This window comes from Stylophora pistillata, chromosome 5 (genome assembly GCF_964205215.1).
Source record: "Stylophora pistillata chromosome 5, jaStyPist1.2, whole genome shotgun sequence".
NCBI lineage: Eukaryota > Metazoa > Cnidaria > Anthozoa > Scleractinia > Pocilloporidae > Stylophora > Stylophora pistillata.
The window spans coordinates 25,238,135-25,263,547 of NC_142523.1; the positions used below are offsets into that span (position 1 = coordinate 25,238,135).

At 39.5% G+C, this 25,413-nt stretch overlaps 1 protein-coding gene, 2 long non-coding RNA genes and 2 pseudogenes across 5 annotated transcripts; 2 read left to right on the forward strand and 3 right to left on the reverse strand.

The window, feature by feature from the left end:
* Positions 1 to 587: 587 nt before the first annotated feature.
* LOC148731011 (calcium-binding protein SPEC 1A-like) lies at positions 588 to 9,954 on the reverse strand. 3 transcript variants are annotated; one of them, XM_088759772.1, is made up of 6 exons: positions 9,896 to 9,954; positions 8,653 to 8,710; positions 6,916 to 7,035; positions 2,323 to 2,454; positions 1,196 to 1,343; positions 588 to 759 (listed from the first exon to the last, which is right to left on the reverse strand). In XM_088759772.1, exons 4-6 carry the CDS (start codon positions 2,431 to 2,433, stop codon positions 728 to 730), a joined length of 291 nt encoding a protein of 96 aa, XP_088615898.1. In that variant the 5' UTR covers positions 2,434 to 2,454; positions 6,916 to 7,035; positions 8,653 to 8,710; positions 9,896 to 9,954; the 3' UTR covers positions 588 to 727. The 3 variants fall into 3 exon arrangements, 2 of the variants coding, with proteins under 2 accessions (XP_088615898.1, XP_088615899.1); XM_088759773.1 differs by lacking the exons at positions 6,916 to 7,035; positions 8,653 to 8,710; positions 9,896 to 9,954 and adding an exon at positions 4,522 to 4,587; XR_016001064.1 differs by lacking the exons at positions 2,323 to 2,454; positions 6,916 to 7,035; positions 8,653 to 8,710; positions 9,896 to 9,954 and adding an exon at positions 1,730 to 2,151.
* Positions 4,916 to 5,869, reverse strand: LOC148731012 (uncharacterized; annotated as a pseudogene).
* On the forward strand, positions 8,323 to 9,634 carry LOC148731013 (uncharacterized). The gene is made up of 2 exons (XR_016001079.1): positions 8,323 to 8,786; positions 9,333 to 9,634. It is a non-coding gene; the product is annotated as an uncharacterized LOC148731013 (long non-coding RNA).
* A 1,417-nt stretch (positions 9,955 to 11,371) lies between the features above and the next one.
* LOC148731014 (uncharacterized) lies at positions 11,372 to 12,543 on the reverse strand (annotated as a pseudogene).
* Positions 12,544 to 21,049: 8,506 nt separating this feature from the next.
* On the forward strand, positions 21,050 to 25,407 carry LOC148731015 (uncharacterized). The gene is made up of 4 exons (XR_016001069.1): positions 21,050 to 21,914; positions 23,593 to 23,712; positions 24,742 to 24,812; positions 25,270 to 25,407. It is a non-coding gene; the product is annotated as an uncharacterized LOC148731015 (long non-coding RNA).
* Positions 25,408 to 25,413: the final 6 nt, after the last annotated feature.

Sequence of the window (25,413 nt, forward strand, 5' to 3'; positions counted from 1 at the left end):
CACCCCTTCAAATTTTGCATGCAGTTAGGCACTCGTGGGAGATTCACAAAAATGCCCAGTTTTAAGGTTGCAGCACTCTTGTTGCCATGATAACAATGGCTGCTTGTTCAAGGCCTGAGTCATGTTATCCGAAAAAAAAAAAAAAACAGTCGAAATGACTCTCGGGCGACTTAACCCGTTACCACTTAAAAATATTTACCGGGCCAAAGAATGGTCCAAAATTGGCAAAGCTCCACTTAAGTCAGATCACGTCTGCAAATCGCATTCATTCACCAGACTGTTCACCCGATCTCCTTCCGTCGCTTTAAGGTGTTTAAGACCATCGCTTTCCAAATCAAGTATCCTTCCGTAGATCTACTCTTCATTTAAAGCACCTAGAAGTCTATCTCAATCGGGACGGAGCGGAAAATTAAACCCCTTGAAAATCTCAAAACTCGCGACCAGTTAAACGGGAAGTTCGCAATCACTTATGCTCGGGCAGCAGGTGTGAACGCAGCTTTATTAGGAAGCACGCTCGCCCCATGTTTTAATTGTTGTTTAACAGGTTTGTGGGTAAGAAACATTAAAATCAAAGCTCAGACAACATCTCCCAAATAGCTGCATTTATTACAATCAAATATAGTTTGTTGTTTTACACCATGCAATTAAAGATATGTAAATCCTTTTGTGGGCGCTCCCTGGCACTTTCTTGTGAACTGCACCCATTTATTGAGGTTTAACTATGGCATTACTGTTCATGTAGTGGTAAGTTTGAAAACTCTGCAAAATAAGTTCCATGGTCTTATAAGCTGTGAAATTTTACTCAGCCAAATCAATTTGCGGAGGATTTTAGGCGATGAGACAATTTTAACTGGCGCATTCCGTTGTGTGATACAATAGAGAATGGCATCGTAAAAACAAGAACAAAAACAAATGGTTTTGAGGGTGCAAGGACATAAGGTGCATGGAAATAATCTCGTGCACCTGAAAGTTCGCGCGCTCCTTAAATTTCATCCATTGCAGACCTGAGACCTTATTCTCGTTACCAGTCCTTTTTATTTTTGGTCGCCTAGCCATAGCAACCGAGTTGCTCTGAGGACGAAAATACGGAGACATGATTTTCTTTGATATTTACAGACTTGCAGTGCGTAAGAAAGAATTCGCACTGAGAAAAGGGACTGCTTTTAGCGTATATGAATTTTAGTTTCTGTCTTACCCTTAGAATCAAGCTCTCCGTCTCGATTCGCGTCAAAAGCTACCACATATCGGTTAGCAATCAGCAGAGAGATATCAAGTCCTTCCGCCAACTCATCTGGTGAAATGCTACCATCTCCATCTGTGTCCATAGTTTCAAATGTACCATCCTGAAGAGATTAAAAGTTTGTATAGTTTCTAAAAAAATTGTGGTATTGTGTTGGGGTCGGGCTCGGGGTCGGGTCGGGTCGGGGTCGGGGTCGGGGTCGGGGGGGTGTGGGAGGATGGTTTTGGTATATACTGAAACAGTGCATGGCATTGAAGATGTGCTCTGACTGGCTACTCAAACTTAACTGGAATATCCTTTGCTATTTATCTTCCAGCAACTCACGCAGAATATGCGCCCAAAAATGTTGCATTTGTTGCAGGAATAAGTGAGTTAAAATCATCTTTAAGTGTCGTATTATCTTACTGTTTTAATTGATGCCTAAACATTTGCAGCTCAGTAAATATCCACTGGTACCCACCCCTACTTCGGTCGATAGTTTATAATTACCAAGTGAGTTGCCCTTGTAAATCAGCTTCCGTAAAGACTTTTCAAAGCTGAGGTTCTGAGCTTTGGCTCTTGGGTCTGATTCTCTAGTGGTGAAGGGCAATCCTCCAAAAGTCAGCCTTAGAGACTCTTTCTGGTGGCCGGTAGATGCTAACTCAGTAGACGTAAAAATAGCTGTTACACAACCTTTCAGACCCCTATCCTTCTTTATCAATACCCTGAGGGAATTTTAGTTCCCCTTCCAGATCCTAAATCCTAGAGTCCCCGTTCTTTCTGGTAACTGATCATAAAAGTGAAAATAAGTGGATACGGGGGCGCCAATAGATATAGTGCATTCACTGAGCATGCGCATTATTGGCGTCTTATTTCCCGGCCAACGATGCAAAGAGCAGACATCAGCCTTTTCAAAAGTTCCACAGCGCCTTGAAATACATCCACTTCGAGGTTTGTTTAGTTTTTTTTTAACAAAGCAAAACGAAGTAAAACAGTTTTGGACAAATTCAGCCAATTCTGAATCCCCTCCTTGCTAATTCTTTTATTCTTCTCCTGAGATAAATGGACACGCCCTCAATGTTAAGAAATGTACAATAACTTACCTTATAATTATCAATCTCTCTTTCGTTCGAAGTCACGACTGGCCTTCCAAATGCCGCGCTGGCTGCCAAAGCCAACAGTGCGCCGAAAATAAAAATCTTTGTATTCGTCATGTATCTCAGTCGCCTTCGCTTCTGTAAAACATGGAAAAAAAATACAATTTTAATACACTTAACCAGGTTAATACATACATACACACATAACCTTTATTTCTGTGTCTAGTGATTCCAACGCCAAGGCACTGATAGGGGACACTAACAGATACAGTATGTTGCAAATTTGGTAAAGAAATATTGATTAAATAATAAAATATTGATAAAATGATTAGCAATTAGTACTGATTAAAATATTGGATAAAGTATTAATTAATTAATAATAATTAATTCGAGTATGATGCCTAAGAAAAGATGCACTCGTAATTACTATTTCGATCTTGACAAATCTCTTAAGTTTGCTACAACACTTTTTACAATCAAAACTATATGACACTATTTTAAGACATTTATACTCTAAGTTGTGCAGAGATAACAAATCGTTCCACATCCATTGACTTCAGTTGATAAATCTTTCTTTCGTATCATCGCTCTGATTATCCTTCCCTTTTTGGTTAGCTTTTCCCGGAGTGATGGCCCTAAATAACTGATCGAATGCTAGCCATGAGTGACAGTGCGATAGCGCACCCGCCGGAAGTCACAGTTTCTTAAATTATATATTTCTTACTTGTTCACAGTTTAATTGGAATATATCTGTTAAGTACGTTGGTGTAAGTCCACCTTTAACTTTATCCATGATGTCATGTACACCTTGTAGCCTTCTATTAGATAATGGTGTCACTTTGGCTTTTTGAAGTAATGTTCCATGTGTATCCGATGTGATATTAAATACCGCCCTCAAAGCTCTTTCCTATAGCCTTTCAAATTTTCTCCAATCCGAGGCTCGCGAAAAAGTGCCGTACCAAGTGGCGATAAAATAGCGACACTTAAACTTTCTACCTCCACGCCTAACGAAGACTAGCTTTATGGCATTCGAAACGTCGTGGTCAACACACGATTGGTTCAGCCAGACTCTGATATCGTGAGACAAATGATTAACTGTTCATTTATGCAAAAATCTCTCGTTTCATCAGGAGTCAGGAATAACTTGTTTATTTCGAGGGCTAGGAAAGAAACCCGACAGTGTTTGTAGGACAATAAACCCACAAGAGTCGTTTATGTTTTCTATGTTTTGACTATATATATTCTGCCGCTTTTTGCGTCTCCATCGCCGATATTATCTAAGAAATAAAAACCTCGTAAGTCCACTTCAAGCACTTTATTTTCTTGCGCGGGATCAAAGCGAGCAATCCCAAGCGGGCAAGATGGGCCCAACTTGCCCGCTCGTGGAGCTAACCGGAACGCAGGTTTCTCGTCTCAATTCCTACCTTCACTGCTAGCGATATAATAATAAGTATTATTTGCATGAAACTTTTTACCCTTTTTATCAACGCAAGGTTCACATCTGCTAATGTTTTTAAACTACGCATGTTATCTCTGATTTGAGACTTTAGTTCAATTTGTACATCACAGTCATGTGTTCTGCTATCTCGCGTAAACAGAGAACAGGTTTTACACAGCGAGTTTGAAAAAGCTAGCTTTCTACGAACACCTTGAATATTTTCTTTTGCATTATCTTTATTCTTTTTCTTTCACTCTTTTTTTTCCAAATAAAGTGCTTACACCATTAACTGCCCAACGACAGTCAGTTTGTTATCAAACCCTTTTTGTAACGCCTGTACTCGTCACAATCAAAGAAGCGAAAAATGAAAACGTTAATCAGTTCAAGACTTGAATTCTTCACCCCTTTCTTTGACCGAGAAAAGACTAGAACCGGAGTGAACTTTAAACGCTTGAATAAGTGACTGTATCACTAACCTCTATGAGTTACTGTATATATTGTATATAACAGAGGATTTTTTCTTATGAGTATCGACTGCACAAAAAATTACGGAGACTGCCCCCTTTCATTCGCTCTAAAAGCTGCATTATAATCTCCCCTTTCTTCCACTGTCAGGAGATCTCATTTTAACGATCAACCTTTTTGCGTTAAAAAAAATACGTGGTCTTCGCGCATTTAAGTATGTTGTTTGTTTATTCCTTATTTGTGTAAATTGCTCCGTTCCTTTGTTCCAATTCTTAATTCAGCTCTAAAGAGAAATAACTTACCTTTTCTTGAAAAACTGCGAAAAAAGTTGTTAGAGACGGTTTTAACGCGAATCACCTTGAAATTAGATTTGATATGCGCTGCTCGCCTCCTGACACCAGATATTTAGCAAAATTCAAAAGATTTTATTTTTCATTCCAAGGTAACAATCTTCATTGCCATGACACAACTGTTCCAGAAAATTGGAGTTGCTCGCTGGGGAGTCGAGAAGACTAAAGTAAAAGCAATTTGCTTCAATCCAGGAGGTCATTTTGTGTTCATCAAAGGGATAAGACAAATCAAAGTACAGTAGACTCTCTCTCGAAGACAAGCGCTGCTGGAATTAACCGAATTCGTATCCAATTGTCTGACGTAGGAAGATGGTGGACGAAACTTGGAAGAGAGTCAAGACAACGCGACCTCGGGAACTCTGAGGGAACAAGGTTGTTCCGATGCACATTAACTACATGCATTTCTGTTTGAAATGTTCTTCGCTAGGAAAACTGAATTGCATGTTTAACGCTTTTAAAATCTACATCCGGTTCCTGAGGACAAAACAAGAGGCTACGAATTTCGCTTCTTTGAAAGTTTTTTTTTTTTTGTATGTATTTTTTAGACATTTAAGAATAAATATTAGCGAGAAAAACACACAACGTTTCGATGACTCCATGTCATCATTCTCAAGTGAGAAGAGAGTAAAAATGAATAGTTAATTTATACCGTACGAAGGTGACAAACGTAAAAAGTTAAAAACTTTTTTTTAAAAAAATTTAAATAAATAACTGCGCGTGTTGAGTTCATAAATGTAAACTATTAAATAAATAGTTTCGCGCGTATGGAATCCGATTGTTTGTTCAAAGAGGGCGTCATCTTCTTTATGAAAAGCTTTTCATGAACTAAACAGTCCAGTTTCCCGGTGCACTTTTTAAGTACGTTGAAATGCTTGGTCAGGTCGCCGATGGTTTGTAGGCCGTGGTCGTTCTTTAGATGTTTGCCGATGGCCTAATTACGGTGCTCGTTAATACGTTGATGTAAATGCCGGCTGGTGTACTCGACGTACTCTGCATCACACAGATCACATTTATAATTATATACAACGCATTGTTGGCTAAGTATAGGAGGTTTAGGCTCACGTACTCTGAGATCTTCACAGATTTTGCGACTCTTAAACACGGAATGAAGGGTGTGACCGATTTTGTTGCCTAGATCTGATAATTACCTTTTCACGGCGTCAGCTGACTTTTGATCTTTAAAAGGCAAAACCACTCGGTGAACAGCATTTTCGTTGATGGATAATTGAGCTTGCACTCCAGGGTTTTCCGACCCAACTGAGTTATGTATTGTATGTATCGTATTGTATGTATTTGTATTGTATGTATGTATTTATGAATATTTATACAGGGTAGCCCAGTTCAGCTAAGGCTTGTTTAAATGGAGCCCTGTCACACCCATCCATTCCACCCCAGGGGGAGGACATCCACCACACAGTAATCTCGTGCAAGGCTCGAACCCTCGACCTCCTGCTGAACACAATCCGGCGCTCTAACCAATTGAGCTAACCGGGGGGCGGTTATGTTAATAGGGTTAAGTTATGGTAAACTGATTGAAAAACAGCGGTTAGATAAATTTTCGTTCCTCTCCACCCCCCTAAAAAAATCGACATTCCAAATTAGTAGTGATAATCAAATTGAAAGTGGTCAGAGAATAAATTGATTAGCGATGGGTTCGAAAAAGAATTCAGATGTAAAGGAACATGAGACAAAATCAAAACAGAACAAACAAATGAAAGAAAAATAGGCGAGGAGCAACGATGGATGGGCAAAATTTCCTTTAGCAAAACAAATTTTTCTTTGTAAGGTACCACGAATCATTCATAAAATGTTAATCACTGTAGAGAATCAACTGATTTAAACCAACTTTCAAGAGCTCATAGAGACATTAATCACTGTCATAATGTCCAAATTTAGCGTTAACGTCCTTGATGGTAAATTAACACAGCACATAAGCTGTGAAATATCTATAGTGACACGTAGCTAACAGACCATAATTAATTTACACCATAATTCTTTAACTCCTTTGAGTGAGAAAGAAAGAAGAAATTCTCCTTACTGCATCGTCACAATTTAAAGCAAGCAAGTGATGAGGATAAAGAAAAATATCACTGGGAGATTACTAGTTGATCCAATGCAAAATTCTCTCAACTGACGAATTGTATGGTAAACAGTAAGACGAATTGCTGAGTGAAAGGGTACAAGAGTAACAAATGGCTTGTAATGTCGTCATGTTAGAGCATGATGCTGTTCTTCACATGGAGGTTCCAGCTGCAATGTCTTTTGCGGGGGCTCGTTACGGTGTCACGCATTTCACGCATTGTACGGGAAAGTGAAACTGAGCATATCAGCTCTAAATAAACTCACCGATTAAAACAAGCAAAGACTCTTAACTCAAATCTCCTGATCAAACTCAGTTTTCCCTGGCAATGGGAGGAAGAAAATCTGTTCAACTGTTCAAAGGCAATGAGTAGTGAGGTCTAACGTCTGCTGTAAAACAAGATAAAAAAAGGTTTTAGTTTTTCACGTTCAGATCCATCATCAATAACTAAAGTTAGACATGCAAAATCGAAATACGTCTACTGAGATGGAGCCAAGCAAATATTAGCTAGATGTTTTAAACATCCATATCTTTGCCAACCTTCCTTCCGGTGATAGAAAAAATATATATCTATTAATTCCTTCGTTTTATTTGAATTTCATTTTTCCGAAACCAAATTCAGGACTCATTCAGGGTTTTACTCGAAAGTAAAACATGTGATGGCTGACTTTGGGGAGTAGAGGTCGGAGCACAGAAGGTAGCTGGAAAGAATTCATTTTAACGGGAGTTCATAGTGTGCAATTTAACAGGTTAAATTCATTTCTTATTATGAACGAAATTAAAAATGTTTAAAATGACCTGGTTGCATGCAATTTTCTTTTCATTTACAAATATATCTTTTTTTCCAGTTCTTTTTATAAATGTTATACAACATGGCTGGCAGCGCCTGTGAGAAATATATGCAGGGAATCTTGTATTCTGATTGGCTACTCAAGTGGGAAAGATGGGCCCATATTGCCCGCACGGGCAATAAGACGAGCCGACTCACAAAATTTGTAACTTTGGACATTGTTGGCTATAAATTCGCAAAAAAACCGCCATAAGACAGTCAAAATAAAGAAAACATAAACGACACTCTTGAGTTTATTGTGCTACAAACTCAGTTGACTTTCTTTTTCGGCTCTCTAAATCAACAAGTCATTCTTGAATCCTATTAAAGCGAAATATTTTTGCTATATAATAAATCCTTTCTCGACAAAGCTTGTTTGGTAAGATGGCGTTGTGACAAGGTAAAAATAGGTCTCAGTTTTCACGCTCAGATCCGTCATGAACGACCAAACTTAGACGTACAAAACCGAAATACATCTACTGAGATGGAACGACCAACAGTTTGGGAAAATTTCTTTACAAGCACAATTTCAAAACCTCAATACATCTACTGGGATGGAGCAACCAAAAATGTGGCTAAATATCTTTACACCTTTTCCTTCCAGAAATACAAAAGTTAAAAAAAATCCATTCCCTTGTTTCACTTGAATTCCTCTTTTTCGACACCAAATATAGAATTCAAGACACATTTAGGGGTTGCCTCTACAGCACAGTATGCAATGATTCACTTTGAAGAGGTTGGATTAGAATGATACTGAAAAGAACTCATTTTGACGGGAGCTAATAGTATCCAATTTAACGGTCGAAAAAATTTCTGATTCTGAATGGAATTGAAAATGTTTGAAAAGACCTCGCTGTCTGATTTTCTTTTCATATATAAGGTCTTTTCCAGTTCCTGTCACAAATGTCGTTGCTGCAATTACGACCAGAACATGATTGAGATATGCTGCTCGTTTAGTATGGACTCTCTTTTCCTTTATATCCGCTTCTGATCACCCTTAAAAGAATTTTTGGTCTAGCTGTCTATCTTTTCGTAAACAATCTTCGTGATCCTAGATCAGTAATCCTTAGCGATATAAACTAAAATAATAAACTCTTCGTAACATACAGTAACGCTGTCACGCGGCTCGCACAAGGAAAATGAAACTGAGTATATCAGCTCTGAATAAACCCACCGACTAAAGTAAACAGAGGTTCTTGACTCAAATCTCCTCAGATCGAAGTCAGTTTTTCCTGGCAATAGGAGAAAAAGAATCTGTATGTTAATTTACTTGATCATAAGGAAGTTCACCTTTCAAATAACGCAAAGGTTAGTATTTCATCAATTTTTGTCACGCTATTTAAACTCTTAAAGTGAAAAACAGAAAACTTCTTGAGGCCGATAGCTTCAAATGTTGTAGAACATTGATGAATTAATCTTCCCAGATCTTATCTGATCTCTAAGCCAGTCGTTTTCTGCTGTCAAGTTATTCCGCCAATTTTTGCGCTAAGATGTCAGACAGAACTTTGCACAGCTCAGCCTTGATACAAATTTATTTGTTACCTTCTAAGGAAGACAACCATAAAGAACGTCAAGGAAAGCAAATAATTTTTCCTTTCTTTCGCCTCCTAAATGATACAATGTAAGTTGCCTTTTGGCACTTCTGCCGATGTAAATAAAAATTGGCAGCACTTTTCTAGCGTTCCAAAATACTTCTGAGCTTTTCTGATCACAATCAGCCAATAACAAAATACATCTGCTGATATGGAGCAACGAAAAATTTGGTTAAATCTCTTTACATCGTTCTTTTCTAACCTTCCTTCGAGTGACTGATGAAAAATATTTTATTTATTTCTCCGTTTCACTTATATCCAGTTTCTCCGACACTCAATTCTGGACTCATTCAGAGGTTAGCTCTAAAGCGCAACATGAAATGGCTGACTTTGAAGAGGTCGGATTAGCAGGTAGCAGGAAAGAATTCATTTTGACGGGAGCTGATAGTATGCACTTTAACGGCTGGAATGTATTTCCTATTCTGAGTGGAATTAAAAATGTTTGACAAAACCCCGCTGTTTGAGATTTTCTTTCATTTATGAATGTATTTTTTTTAGTTTTTATCACAGATGTTATAACTGTAACTACGACTATAGCATGATTAAAATATGCTGCTCGCTTGGTATGGACTCTCCTTTCCTTTGTATTCACACCTGATCGCCCTCAGGTAAATGTTTTGGACTGGCTGTCTGTCTTTTCGTAAGCTATCTTCGTGATCCTAGATCAGTAATGCAATTTTAGATCCTTAGCGAGAAAAATAAAAATTAAAAACTCTCCGTCACATGCATGTACGTTATCGTTTGTCCACTAAGGGGCTCGTAACGCTGTCACGTAATTAACGCAAGGGAAATGAAACTGAGTATATCAGCTCTAAACAAACTCACCGATTAAGGTGAACAAAGGATCTTCACTGAAATCTTCTGATTGAGGTCACTTTCCCTGGCAGTGGGAGAAAAAGAATCTTTATGATAATGTAACAAATGGCCTTAGATGTCGTCATGTCAGAGCATGATGCTTTTTAACCGCATCTGGTTTTTCTTGTTTTGTCTGCAATCGATATTATGCAAATTACATCAACAGGAAAATGAAAAGTTTATAAAGCGTCAGTTGTTACACACGGATAGCTTACCTTAGAAAGATAAAAGCCTCAATTTTATACTGATTGATCTTTAGATGAAAATCCAACTGTTCAAAGGCAATGAGTATTGAGGCCTAACGTCCCCTGTAAAACAAGATAAGAAAAGGTTTCAGTTTTTCACGCTCAGATCTATCAACAAAAACTAAAGTTAGACACACAAAACCGAAATAGCTGACTGTCAAACAATGTTGTGTGTATCTTATTAGAGGCTGGTCGCCTCTCAGCTTTTCCTGCCCACAGGGTGGGCGTGCTTGAACTGAATGCAGAATGTCGTTAAAGTGTATGTTAAACAAGTGGATACCTTATAATATTCCAGGGCTTAGTTTTTCTCCTTTTCCTCTCTTATTGATACAGAAGTACTCCTTTTCCAGAGTAACCTCTCTCTGGGACAGGGCTAAGAATTTTTAGAGGGGAGATCATAGTTTAGAATTCGTGGTTGCATTTATACAAGAAGTGGCCTTCATAGATATCAGCAGGCTTTTAGTGATGCGATGAGAAGGACCGAAAAATGAAGCGCCTTGCATCGCAAGTTATTTATACTATGTATATTTTTCATAAATTGTGCATTTTGGCAAACTTGAACATTATGATTCTTGTATTATTGGCGTCAAGTTTGGTTGTCACGGCTCCTTGCAGAACCTCAGACAAAAACTTATTCTGACTAGCCGTGATCTATCTTAATTTACCTTTTTAATTTAATTTCTCAATGTAGGATCATCTTTAGAACAGTACGATAGAAATGTCTCTTAATTAAATGATCTTACAAAGAGACCCCTGGGTTACATGCGAGGAAAAGCAGTCTATCCCACTCATTATGTAGTCAGAAGTGAAAAACCCATGTGTATATGAGAAGAATTTGACGTCCAGAGATGTGGAAGGCATGGCAAGTACCGTTTGTTTTGTAAGGAGAAATAAGATGTTGGTCTCTCTCAGGTCTAAAAGGTTAGGAGTAAAGATATATATAGCTAGGGTGTAATGATAAAATTAAAGTTTGAAATTAAAAAACCATCTCTGGCAAACATGATCAAAAACTACGAGCTTTCGACTGCCCGAACCGCAGTCTTCGACGGGTAAAATGAATGATAAGCAAGCGATGAGAGAATTAAAATAAAGACATGAACTGCGAAATAATGAGTGTAAATTATTATATGAATATTTGTCAAAAAGAATGTTGTATTGTATTGTCCAGGTAACGGGCAAGAATTTTTATCTGCGTCAGGTGTCATTCAGGTGAACATTCCAAGAAGTTCCTCTGGGGATACATTTGTATGTTTTTGATAAACTTAAATGGATAGCCGTTGGACTCCAAAGCTGTATGGACATAATTAAGTTCATGCTTCTTTCCATCGGAAGAATTGGGTAGATTTAGAGCTCTGTGCAGTGGGGTGGTGCAGGAGAGTTGATGCTGTGCTGACATTGTGTTGTCTATCGTGATGGGAATTAAAATCTAAATATCTGTCTGTATGAATGGCCTTTCTGTAAACATCAACAACGATGACTCCATTTCTCCGGAAGACCAGAGTGTCGAGAAAGGAGATCTTTCCGTTACATTCGGTCTCGATGGTAAACGAGATGTTTGGTTCAATTGAATTTAAACTGTCATGAAAGGCTGAAACATCGTTCTTTCTAATGATGCAAGAACTATCGTCCATGTACCTTTTCTGAATCTTGGCGGGAACGGATGAATTATTGATTGCGGACTCTTCGATCTCTTCCTTGCAAAGATTGGCCACAAAGGGGCTGAGAGGACTGCCCATCGCACAGCCATTGACTTGTTTGTAAATTCTGTCATTAAACACAAAATACTTGTTAGACAAGGTGAATTGAAGAAGTGTAGTGATATCATCAAAGTCCAAATTTGTCCTTGAAGAAAGAGTGGCATCTTGTTCAATTTTTTTTTTTTTATGTACATACATGTTTTACCTACAGTGATTGCGGTGAACAGTGAAAACATCAAAAGAGACCAAAACCTCATTATCATATATCTCTATATCAGATAATTCTTTGGAAAACTGCAGAGTCGGTAACAGAGTATCTGTTACGATTCTGAAGCGGAGAAAGGATATCCGTCGGAAATTTGGACGTGTGGTAGAGCGCTAAGCCAATACAGATGACGATGGGCCTCAGCGGGTCCCCTTCTTTTTCATGTTTAACAGAACTGCGAATTGCTGGTGGAGTGCCGTCAGCTTAGTGAAGTTTGCGGTATGTTGGTTCATCTATCTTTAGCTGTCTCTTTAGGGAAAGAAGCAGAGCGTTCAGTTCACGTTCAATTCGGGGGAAAGGAGATGTGGGAACTACTTCATAGGTGGATCTGTCATTGAGTAAGGTTTCCATCTTGCTGTCATAGTCAGATCTATCCATGACAACAAAACGGTTCCCCTTTTCGGCCTTCATTACGACTCTGGACTCGTATTTCTTAAGGTTGTTTAAGGTGGCTCGTACCAGTTTCCTCGTGCGGGGAAGAGGTCACTCTCGCGTGACGCGCGCGAGAGAAACGTGCGAAAGAAGCGCGAGATCAAAAGATGAAAATTCAAAAGAAAGATGGCGGCGCGTGGAATTTTTTCTACTTTTGTGAGGAGTTTACCTAAGCAGGGGCGGATACAGGGGGGGTGGATAGGGTGGATATCCACCCCCCCATTTTTCAGTAAGAAAAAATTCGAAATGTCACTTTATTTGAAATAGAAAATAAATAAAGAAAGAAAAATTAGCTCTCGCTCATGTCTGGTTGTTGTTACGCCACGTTTCGTCGTCTGCCGCCACTTTTCGCGCAAAAGTTCGCAAGGAAGCCATTTGACAACGCCTAGTGAGGCGAAGTAAGATTCTGATTGGCTCATTATTGCGAAATTTGTAGGGAAACGTTCGCGCTTACCAACCTATGTGCTCAGTCGATGCTCAGGTTTGATGGCAACCTCGTTCCCAGGGTCTTGTGGGTAATTTCCAAGATGGCGGGTCGACCCGCCATCTGCCATCCACCCCCCCTTTTGAAATCCTGGATCCGCCCCTGCTAAGAGCTTGTATTTGATGTGTTGAGCGGCTACTGTGAATGCAGGAGATAGAAACTAAGATAGAGAAGACGATTTTCGGAGAAGTAAAGGTTGCTTCACTTCACATTTAAAAGAAATATCCAACCGATATGAAATCTTGCGACGACGTAAAAGAAGAACTCAAGGGAAGGATAATCTACCTGAACTGGAAGAAGACTTTGGAACTTAAAGGAAACTGATATGATATAGCCAGAAGTCGTGTGTAGGATTTTTAAGATGAGCCCGGGACGCTGTCTTTGACAGCTGTTTAATGATTTTCTTAATTAGCAGTAAACGACTTTAAAAATCAGATCTTAGGCGCGCGCGCGAGCACACGCAGTTGTCAGCGGTAGCTATAACAGATCATGAGCAAATGTCGATCTTATAGAATCCAGATTTTTAAATGCGCGAGAACGCGCGTAGAAATTGCTAACCTCACTAAAGCTATTATATGAAAACAAGTCCTGTGACCCTTTCTTTTTATTGTTCCAATATGATAATAATGTCGAAAGGAATCATCAGAAAAAAAGATAGAAAACTACACGGAAGGAAATTTGCGATGTCTGAAAATTGCCTTTTTTCTAGATTTTCTGAAATTCCGCCCCGTAGAATTTTTTAAAATCTTTGTGCATTTTACTTTTCAAGTGCCAAAAGCAATCACTGAAAAAAATCATGGGGTCACCGGATTAGTTTTCGAACTATTTAAGCCACAAGCTAAAAATGCGTTTGAATAAGCCTATGACAGCGTTGCCGTGGAAACTGCTAGTGACGAAATGATACCTATTTTTGGATAACCAATGATTATATAATTCAACCCCGTAAAAGTGTTCAACTGGCCTTGGTCAGTCTTTCTGTTGTATTCTTTCAAAGTTACAAACCATCAAAAAGACGAAAACCGGTACGAGCCACCTTAAAGCTTTTCTTTCTTCTTTGGAAACATTATTGTGTGCCGGTAGTCGTGCCCTATAAAGAATGGCAGCAGAACTTGTTCTAACTGTATGTTTGGAATCATCAGGCAGGTGGCAGATGGCAGCTTCAATTTCAGCCAGGATGTTCTTATGAGGTATGTTAGTTGGCGTTGGGGCAAATTTAGGGCCTTTCTCCAAGAGGGATCGTTCCTCTAGTAAAAGTGTTTTCTTGGAGAGGCTCACAACCCAGTTACTCTAGTCGATGTCCGCTTTTTGAGAGCCAATGCTGTTCAAGTTAGCGAGTTTCTTGGAATGTATGGCATTCATGTTATTGTGAAAAGATGTTGTTCTCCTTTACAGGAACGACATTAAAGTCGAATAGGTGTCCTCGTTGATCAGAGAGGACAGTTCACGTTTGGTGTTTATAATGTTGTCCTTTGATGTTTTGATGTGAACGTGGCTGTCATGTATTCGGTTTTATTTCGAAAAGCACATGAAATGAGTAGTGCGCACACGTGCACATGCTTACAAAAACCAACCGCATACACTACAACACCTCCCTGTAAGCCAGTCTCTTGGCCCCTAAAGTCCTTAAGAATTTAAAAGTTTCCAAAAGTTCAACGCAACATGCTATTAGTAAAAATCCATTCTTAACCTCCCCCTCCCCCGAAAAAAGGCAGTTAAATGTTCAAAGATCCATCCGAACTGGGGGTTTCCGCACTCTGGAAGGGTATCGTCTAACAGGAACATGTTCAATCTGGCTCGGTGAGCTGCTAACGGACGATTCAGCCACTGGATTGCTTTTTGGTGACTGCAATGTCTAGGCCTTTTTAAGTGAGAAAAGTTCTTATTTGTTGGAATTAAAGGCAAAGTAATGATCAAGTATATCGAGAATGCAAATTTAAAATATCTTGGCTATTTTTGTTTACCGACGGCATTACTTTGGTAAAGCGCTGACCGGATTGCTTGACACGCTCAGACACTGACTTTTCCCACGCTTTCCATGCATAGCCATACCAGCAGACATTTCGTAAAGATGGGCGATGTTAAATGTGTTTGTTCTTTTCAGCAATATTCTAAGAAAGAATTTAACCTTTCTGCTCGAAACAAGAGCGTTAGATCTATTTTTATTGTGAAGAATTGTTCTAGCAGCACAAAACAGCACTTGTAAGGTTGTTTGAAAGCCTCTCGGGAGGGAGTAGAGGATGACGGTATATTATGTTTGGCTTGGCTTGGGATGGCGGCCAAGTAAAGTTTGTAAATATCCTGAGTGTCAGAGCAGACAGAAGGGAAAGAGTTCCATATAACCCATACATTAATTATGCATTCATTTCATAAAGGCTAATGTAAACGTTTCTTTGCAACACTCTATGCATAATTAATGTGGGGGTTCTATGGAACTCTTGCCGACAGAAACTGTACAGAGGGATATCCAGGGAGATGTCGCGAAAAAGATACTTACATTTCGGTGTGTTTTGCGAGACTGGACAAGATAACTCAATAATAATACTGTGACGGAATACCGGCTACTTTTTAAAATGAACACAGCATGAGATAAAATATAAGTTTTGTCAGGCTTCCGAGTTAAAATAGTATTATTATCTTGGTTTTCTGGGGATATGTAGGAAATGTTTATCTAATCACAGTGAGACTTTGCGCTGCTCCGAGGAGACAACTAGTGATACACGGGTAAAATACTGTCAAATGATGGGGGTGACCCTAAAAGTCGGACCGGCGAAAGGGAGGAATGGCGGAAAATGACCCAAATCCTAAAATATGGAACGGCGGAAAATGACCCTAACTCCTAAAACACAGAACGGCGGAATATGACTCTAAATCCTAAACATGGAGTGGCGGAAAATGACCCCAGATTCTAACACACGGAATGGATGTCAGGGCATGTTGCAGGAACTTTGTACATAGACACCAAGCGCTTGACTCGTTCATCCCCAGGAAGATAACGCGCGTGACTAAAATTAAGTGTTATTAATTTTTTTCTTTTACTGATTAGGATTAATAACAATGAACCTTTATACGCGAAAGATAGCTGCGTTTTCGCATTGTAAACCTGTTTAGTTACCTTTTGTTGTGCTAAGTTTGCCATTAGTTTTAGTTGCGGCATAAAAAGTCGCAGAGCACGTTTCCTGGTCACGTCTGCACAGGCACATTTTCAGGCTTCTTAAAATGTAACGACGTTCAGCCCCTGCTCCAAACTTAGACTAGCGTGAGAACAAGCCCTCGTTGGGAGCCCTTCAATACGAGCGTTTCTTCGTCCACGAAAAATTCTGAGGCCTTGAGTAATGCTAAGTGAAGAGAGGTTTGCATGGGGTCATGCGCGTGGGAATTTCTCATGGCCATAGAGTTGACGATTTGCAATTTGTTGAGAAACAGAAGAAATCTGCTAAACGAATTGGTGATATAGCCTCTTTTTTGTCCAGAAAGTTTAATTCTTCCCCTGATGTGTAAGTCGTAAGTTTAATAGTAGGATGGTGGTGTTTTGGACAACTGGTCGCGAAGAAATTCTTCAAATTCTTCTTGACGGTTTCCTTCTGCTGACTTTCTTTTGTCTTTTCATGCCATGAGAAATTCCCACGCGTGTGACCACCTACAAACCTCTCTTCACCTAGTGTTACTCAAGGCCCAAAACCTATTCGTGGACAAAGAAACGCTCGTATTGAAGGGCTCCTAACGAGGGCTTGCTCTCACCCTAGTCTAAGCACAGGGGGCCCAGACAAGCGACGAGTCTGGTTGTTTATTCGATTCATTTACTGATTTACCTACTGACTAGCCTGGTGTGAGGTTTATGTCGCGTGACGGAAACCCGACACGACGTCAACTCTCTTTGTTAATGTGCCCCTGACTCCCCTCCCACATGAGGCATTTGTAATCGGGCATCGTTTAGCATCATCCAATCAGCGTGGGGCAAACAGCGTGACGATTGCTTCCCGGCACACGCATTAGGGGCCGCGGATGGTGTTCGCTTCGAAAGCTGCATTTGTCGAAAATTTTTGGCGGTAAGCGCTTGGATTTTCAATGGATCTTCGATTGAATGCGACGAGAAGAAGCGTCAACCTTGCAGTTTATCTGGTTTTCGATTTGGAAGCCGGGTGACTCTTATTTCTGGGCGAAAATCGGCTTTTCGCTAGAGCGGTCGAAAATGAGCTTTCCCTCCTTGTCTCCTTCTTATGACGTATAGTAACAGTCGACGCAAAATCCACCAAATCGCTCAAATTCGCCATTTAGAGCCACAGAAACAACACACAGCAAGCGAGGTAGGTTTACATTTATTTTGAGCTTTAACTCAGACATTTCATGATATAGGTTTACGATAATAAGACACTTCAATATTCTCCCTTATATTCCTTTACATTTCGAATAAACAACCAGACTCGTCGCTTGTCTGGGCTCCCTGTGGTCTAAGTTTGGAGCTGGGGCTGAACGTCGTTATATTTTGAGAAGCCTGAAAACGTTCCTGTGATGTTCTCACATTTAAAAGCATTTGAGCATATTTTTGTTTCATTAAATCAATGCAGGCCTTACCAGGAAACGTATCAAAATTACAACTGTTTATTGTAATTTGGTATGTTTAGTTAGTTTGCACCGGCTGTGCGACCTTTTATACCGCGACTTAAACCCATGGCAAAATTAGCATGACAAAAGATAACTAAACAGGCTTACAACGCGAAAACGTAGCAATCTTTCATGTATAAAGATTAAAAAAAAATTAAACAGTCACTAAAATAATACACAGCAGTGATTACTAATTCGTTTGTTTCCTTTTGAAGTTATTCACACCAGTCAGTAAAAGAACAAAAATTAGTAATACTTCATTTTAGTCAAGTGCGTTATCGTCGTGGGGATGAATGAGCCAAGCGCTTGAGTGTCTTTGTACAAAATTAGTGCAACTTGCCGACATCCGTTCCGTGTTTTAGAACTTGGGGTCATTTTCCGCGATTCCGTGTTTTATGATTTGGGGTCATTTTCCGCCGTTCCGTGTTTTAGGATTTAAGGTCATTTTCCGCCGTTCCATGTTTTAGGATTTGGGGTCATTTTCCGCCATTTCGCCATTCCGTCGTTCCACCGTTGCGGCTTTTAGAATCACCCAAATATTAGTGCTTTTCTAAACCGGTAGTCATCCCAATAAATTTAGTTTTAGGCTAGGCTTTTATGCAACAATAAGGCAACATATCATATACAGTTTTCATTCCGAAAAGTCCTGGCAGCGAGTGCCAGTGGAATGTATACTATTACTCTATTTGCATGTGGGATGTACGTAGGAGAATGAATAATTTTGAAATTAATTGTTTGCAGAACCGTTAATACAGAAATGAATTGTTTGCAAGCGCAATAAACCGAAATAAATTATATGCAACCCCTCCAAATAATCATTTTGCGGCTGCAAAAAAGAAAATAATGAGTTGTTTGCCTGCAAAACAATTTTTTCTTTCCCCCCCTCCCTTCAGAGAAGTAATATTCTGCCAGGGTACAAGTAAGTATTTTAACTGCTGCACCTGCAACATTAGATTGATCATGTAAGGGTAAGACCGGCTAAATAAATATAAAACGATTAAAAACTTGTGGACATCGACAGTTTCGAAGGGCTCAAAGCATTATGGATGTAAGTTTTAGTAAAGTTTGGTTGGAATAAAAGCTTACTTATTTCCGTCAAACTATATATCGGTAACTGAAAAATGTTCTTGTGTCGTGCACTTACATCCAATATAATAACCAAAACAATGCTGGGTGTACATATTTCCAGTCTTGTAGAGCACCAGAAAATCTTCCCTACCATTATAAGGGACGGTCCATTGTTCACCCAAATGTTTGGGGATGTTGGAGGGGGAACTGAAAACTTTTGAAATAAATTATTCGCTCGTGCGATGAACCGAAATGAATAGTTTGCGCATTTTGTGTGGGAGTAGGATCTCGGAAAAAGGCTTTTGCCATGGAGTCAACGCAGCAGGTGACAGGTATAAAGGTTTTTGAAGCCTTTTCACGCACCAGACACCGCAAAAGGCGCGTTGAAAAAGCCAGCCTCTCGGTCGAGAAATCCATCATCAGCGAAACTGTGGGGGAACGTAACTGCAAGCGCCTCGTTTTCATTTCCTCAGGATGGGTGTACTGAAGTCTACCGCTCTAACCACTACGTTGTCAGCCATCTCGACTTCGGCAAGCACCAGTACAAACTTCACCGGGAAACACGGTATGATCACATTAGACGGCAATGTGCGACGAAATACTCCTCTCTGAAAGCAAAAATGCCAGAGACCCATAAGACATCCAGTACTTCTACAGCCAACAGCTCCAACAGTATGCCTGGTGGCTGGGCCCTCGAGGCAAGGAAGAACAGCAGGTTTACGTAACAGCTGAATAACTTCCTTCTCGAGCTATTCCTTGTTGGTGAAGAGACAGAGCGCAAGGTGGCCTCGCCCGATGCTTCAAGACGAATACACACATTATGTCGGGAAGATACTAACCAACGCCTGTTCGACGAAGAGGAGTGGCTCATAGCTCAACAGATTGCGAGGTATTTTTCTAGACTGGCGATCTTAAAGAAAACCGGAAAATTGCCTAGGCCAGCGACATCAACGTTGGTGACCAAGATGTAGAGCCACTGGAAAGACAGATTCGACAGTATAATCTCCGCGAGAGGGTGAAACATCAGCTAACTCTGTGAACACGCTTTAAGCTACAGAATCGCGAACTCTCGCATACGGGGTTTTCTGGAAGGGGGTGTCTTTAGTCTGGTCCTTCAACTCATTTTCATTTTTGTGTAGAGGTTCCCCCTTTTCATTAAAAAGCCTGAGGTGTGGTAAGGCTGGATTGGAGGTGACATCAGGGAGAGGCGTATGGGTAGCGGACCAGTAAATAGCGTTTTTGTTCTAGAATTTTGGAAAGGGTTTGGGATTAACCAGATGTAAAGAAATAGATATAATATTCCCCAACCCAAACAAAAAAGATCCAATCAAATTAGCATTTCTGGTTCAGAAACATGGGGGGGGGGGAAGGTAATCCTCTGATAATAATACCCTGATACCCTGGGTGCTCTGTGACGCTATTTATACTTCGATTTCGATGTGTAAAGACCCCTTGTAAAGCATTTTATCTTATCTATTCAAACGACTTATCATCCAAACAAGTGGCCAGTGTGAGTCTTGAGAAATCTCTGAGCAGTTTGCAGCCGCAGCCATCATTCTAAAATGCTGCATACGATTGAATGTTTAAAGTCAGCGACCAGCCGGTAGCTTCCCGCGTACACCAGGCTCGCCAAGTGTACTTTTATTAGCACTCTAAATCTGATTTTTTTCATCAGGCACATTTATAAACCTATTATTGTGTATTCAAATATAATATGAGTCCAGAATGTCTCCACCAGAATCAGTGGTATGTTTAACCAGATGTCAAAAGGTCACGATCATAGTCCCCATTTGTCATTCGCCCGTTGTCGCGAGCGAAATGCCGATACAAAATTTCTGTTTCGCATAGCTAGACGTTCGTAACTTCACACAGATTTTTTCATCTCTATATACCTCTACACAAATAAACTTTATGGAAATGGAGTAATTTTGAGCAGAGACATGGCCGTCTGCGAGATATTTTAAGCGATTTTCGCTAGAAATTCGAATCATGAAAATTCTCGAATTTTTAAGGTTTTCCTGAAATATTATTATTTTAGAACCTAATCATCATATCCTTTTCAAATTTAGTTGACTCCAATGAGTATACTATTCATTTGAAATTGGCAAAGATTCTTAATTATATCAGGACCCTGTAGTCTCTGAGCAAGTTTTAAACTTCATGGACGAATCTACCATGATTTTACTTAAAATTGTGTCATCTCACTCGAACCACTGTATCTCGTGAACTGTTCGGAGTTTGGAAAAAATATTTGGCAGGTTTTGACCTAGACTAATACCAGTATGTACATAAAACAGTATCAAATTATGGAGGGTACCATGTAGACTCAAATTTGAGATTGCTTGGATCTCACGTCGACACGTTCCCAAGATGAAAATGCCTTATAAGCCGCGTGACATCGAGGCGGTTAAAATCGCTGGCTAAAATAAGCGCACAGTTGGGGTAAATAGATTCAGCCCGGGCCAGAGAGTTAAACAAATGCTCACGGATGTTGATATCTGCTCCAGGGGGATGATTTACTACAGCTTCTAGAAGACAAGAGAATCCTCCGCTTTGGGGCGTCATTTCCCTTGCCGCTTTTCTTTTACAGAACAACCTCCAAAAACTTGGTACACCCTACAAATTTTCAAAAATTAATTTTCTCCTTAAAACCTCTGGAAATAGGAAAATGCCTTCGAAAGCAGAGTTCCTCGGTTTTAAAAGGCAGCCTTCATTATTTTCCGGTTCCCTAAATTTTAGACCTAGGACACTTGAGCCCGCGTTGTTGACCGCATACCCTCTGACGTGAGTATTTTATTATTCAGCTCTGTCGTGGTCAACCGAAGTCATCCTCTTCTCTTTTGGTTTTTTGGTTTTATTTTATTTCAGAATGCGCGGAGATCTGCTGAATTATCGAAAAGTGTCCATTTCTCGTCTTCTTTGGAGCGACCGAGGGAAACTTCATGGAGAAATACAGCGTCACGCCATCGTGATAACGTACACGTTCATGACAAATGACCAGTGCAGATGAGATAGTTTCGTGTAGATCAGCCAGTGTATCTACAGAGGATGTCAGATTGCTCAAATTCCCGTGAAATCAGGTGCAGCACTCGGAATCTGGATGGTATGCACACGATTTCAACACGATATGTTTGTAGTTACGTCAAGCAGCCCTCCAGAAAGGCTGATCAATTTTTTCAAAAGATGACAACCAGAGGTGAGATTTCTCTTCGGGATATTGCTCATAAGATAACATTCTTTCCAAGCCTTGCACGCTTCATCTATCTGAGACGTTTGTTGTTGAGAACTTAACATCAGATGCGAACATCGCCAAACTATGCAATATATGACTTTTGAGCTTCGTTCGCGAACTGCCCCTATGAAAAGGAAAAGTAGAGGCCGGCCCGCAGAGATTTTTACATATTTAAAAACTAGAAAAATTTTATGACCAACTAGGTGAGTAGTTTCAGTTTCAGAATCGGTGTACTTTTGGCGAAATTCAGATAAAAAATGACCGAAACTGTACCGAGATGAATAATCTATTGGTGTGTTCACATTCACTCTGGGAAAATTAAATGTATCAAAGTGAAGATAGATGATGTCGCTATATATGGTAGAAGTACCAATTTGCAATGTTGTATTAAGCTTGAGATACAAAAATCAACACTTTACTCTTTTTTTGAATGTTTTTGCATGGAAATGAGGCCCCTGGCCTCAAACAAGCAGCTGTTGTTACCGTGGCAACAAGAGTGCTGCGATCTTTAAAAAGAGCATTTTTGTGCATTCCCCTGAGTGCCTAACTGTGTGTAAGGTTTGAAGAGGGGTTGAAAATTTTCATTTCCCAAGATGTTTGATTCTTACAGAGACTTGTTTTTATGAGCACTTTTAATTGGAAAATTGATATCTGTAAAGTGAAATAACTATCCATAAAATGTTCTGGTATCCAGCACTTGAAGAATCCAACTTAAGGGCTTAAAATTGATTTTCTTTTGGCATTTCCTATATCTGAGTAACCTGTAATACACTTTGTATTTCCTATGCAAAATCCGGTTTTGGAATTGTTTTAAATTTTAAGTAATCTAGCGATCAAGATGATTGTAAATCCCCCTAGAGAAAGTAAAAACAATACTTTTGAATAATTGCGAGTGATGATGGACTATTCTAAATAAGTGATAGAAGAATCTTTGCAATTGTTGGTCAGAAAACAGGCTTTTTTGAAAAAATTAAATGATTATTCTTTAACCCATTAACGTCCACTGCGCCCGTATGCGCCCATGGGGACCCACAGCCTTTCTACGCCCTGTGACGTCATCAATTTTAACCCTGGAGCACGAATTCGAGCATCTACTTGAACGGATTGAAAATATCTTGCAGACGATACCAGAATGAGCGCAATTGAGTGGAGGAGATTGGAGAAATAGCCAAAAAACCGTGTCACTTTGACCGGAAAATCTGCACGAAGATCGTGTTTCACTACCCACCTACCTTTCCGAGCATGTGCTTTGAAAATAATGAGTAGTTTCTGAAAAATCTCTACACCAAACTGAAGCCTACTCGATTTCCAGCAAGTGAGGAGAAACTTTAGGCAAGGAGAGGGGAAAAAAAGGGCAGGAGAAAGAGAGAAAAGTAGAAGTCGTAAGTGGGGCATGACTTTTCAACCCAAAAAGTATGTCGAAATTTTGCTCTCTGCGCGTGCCCGAGATTTTCAGGCCGCCATTTTGCATTTGGATCGAAAGGCCGTCGAGTGCACGAGCTGTCAAGTGGTTTTTGGTAAGTTGGAGCTTTTAAAACCCCAACAGTGACCTGAAATCTGCTGTCCTAGCTTCAAAACACAGTTTTCCACAAAAGCTGCGGCCATTAATGGGTTAATACATTCATGATCATTTTCTCTCTAGATTCATGATGTTGCAGAATTTCTTGGAGGAGATTTGAAGACCAAAAACCAACACATTCTGATAGTTTACATCAAGCAATGCGATAGCCATTCCACCTAATGAAAACAATTCAGCATTGAAGTTAGCTCACCAATCATCTTCCATTCTCAGTACTTGTCCAGTTTTAAGAACAACCTCTATAATTATTTGTTTGAAAACTTTGGGACAGTTAGGAAACAGCAAAACTGTGAATCATAGGGGCTTTTCCCTACATGTACATACATGTACATATGGAAAACAGGCTTCAGCACAGAAAATGCCGTTATTAGCAACCAGTTCAGATCATGGCTGTTTGGGCTTCTTCGCATGAAAGAGCTACACGTTGTACATTGTGTAGTCATAATAAACTAACCCTCAGGTCTCAAGGGCTTACAATAAGTTTGAAATTTAGAGCTATAAAGATAACGGGCCACCAGGTTATTAAGGAGCCATGTTCTTCTGTCAGATTAAGTGCAAGACTTGAAACTAGTCAGATTATATTTCCTATGTGTACACTGTTGGCATTAGAAAATTTGAGAAATTACAGTGCATGGACCTTTCTGCACATTTTGAAAATGAACTTGATTCACACATGTAAAGCTGCTTTTGTAAAAGTTTGTTTTCCATTCTTCTTAAAACTGGGAAACAAATTTCTGCTGAACAAATTTCAGGGATCAACATTAGCTTTTCAACTTATTAGCCAAGTGACAACTTAGATGTTACAACTGTTTCAGTTTCTTTCCTAGCCAAACTGGCAAGTGGAAATCAAGCACCACTAGCCAAAACTGAATTTCTGCTAGTCTGTGGCTAGTTAGCTATCGTTGATGTTGAGCCCTGAATTTTCTTCGAGAGTCTCAGTAATTGAAGGATTTTCAACCAGGGATTTTGATAAAATGAGGTAATTAAAAACTAGCCATGTAAAGTTGGTACACTAGTAAGGTGTTTTGGTTGGCTTAACCAGCACTGTTTTTACTAGTTTCAAGTGATAAGCAGACAGGACATGTGAATCTTGTTGTCAAAACTTAAGTCCACAGAAAGAAATCTCTTGTACATGATACCTGTGTTATACACTTGTAATGTAAGTAATTTTAGGGTTAATTGATTGTAAATTCTGATTGCCTCTCTCTTCAGAAATCTACACTCTGTTACGGTTGAAGGAGTTCCACACCAACTCCACCCACTGGATCAAACAGAGTTGACAAGTACAGTATTACATACATTTGTTTAATAACATGCTGAAATTCTAAATTTGGGGATGGAAGGTCTGTCAAATAAATGCAATTTGGTCAAACCACTAGTTGATTGTTGAATTTCCTTTTGTGCAATTGATGTTAATTTATCTACTTACATGTATTTGTGGTTGGAGTTCTGTCTTCTTTTGTTTTCACGTACAATTCTGTTCCCTTTTTCATTTAAGTCTACGTAAAAAATCTCCTCAGGAAACACTTTGCTAATATTGAAAACAGGTACATTTTTATTACTAATGCATTGCAGCTGTATTGCCAACCTCAGGTCATTGTCCAGTTTGAAGAGAACATGACTTATGTGGAGCAAACAGCCCACAGCCAAAAAACAACTATAAAAATTGAGGGCTTATGGCTGCTGAATATTAGTTAGATAATTTTGAGTTTTTTATGTTATTCTCATATTCTGTTTCAGTTCACAGTTATCGCACTTGTTTAATCAGCTGAAGACAGAAATCCTTCAATCTAAAATCATGGAGAAGACATATATTCTCATCCAGGAGCTTTTTACGGCCGCAGAGAAGAGTTTTAACTTAATAAAAATACTTTTACCTGATAC

What these genes read in the sequence shown, in the direction of transcription:
- LOC148731011 (XM_088759772.1), bottom strand. Translation starts at nt 2,433, where the DNA reads ATGACGAATACAAAGATTTTTATTTTCGGCGCACTGTTGGCTTTGGCA. An exon ending in GAGAGATTGATAATTATAAG is followed by an intron (nt 1,344 to 2,322) that starts GTAAGTTATTGT and finishes TAATCTCTTCAG; the next exon opens with GATGGTACATTTGAAACTAT. An exon ending in CGGAGAGCTTGATTCTAAGG is followed by an intron (nt 760 to 1,195) that starts GTAAGACAGAAA and finishes CTTATTTTGCAG; the next exon opens with AGTTTTCAAACTTACCACTA.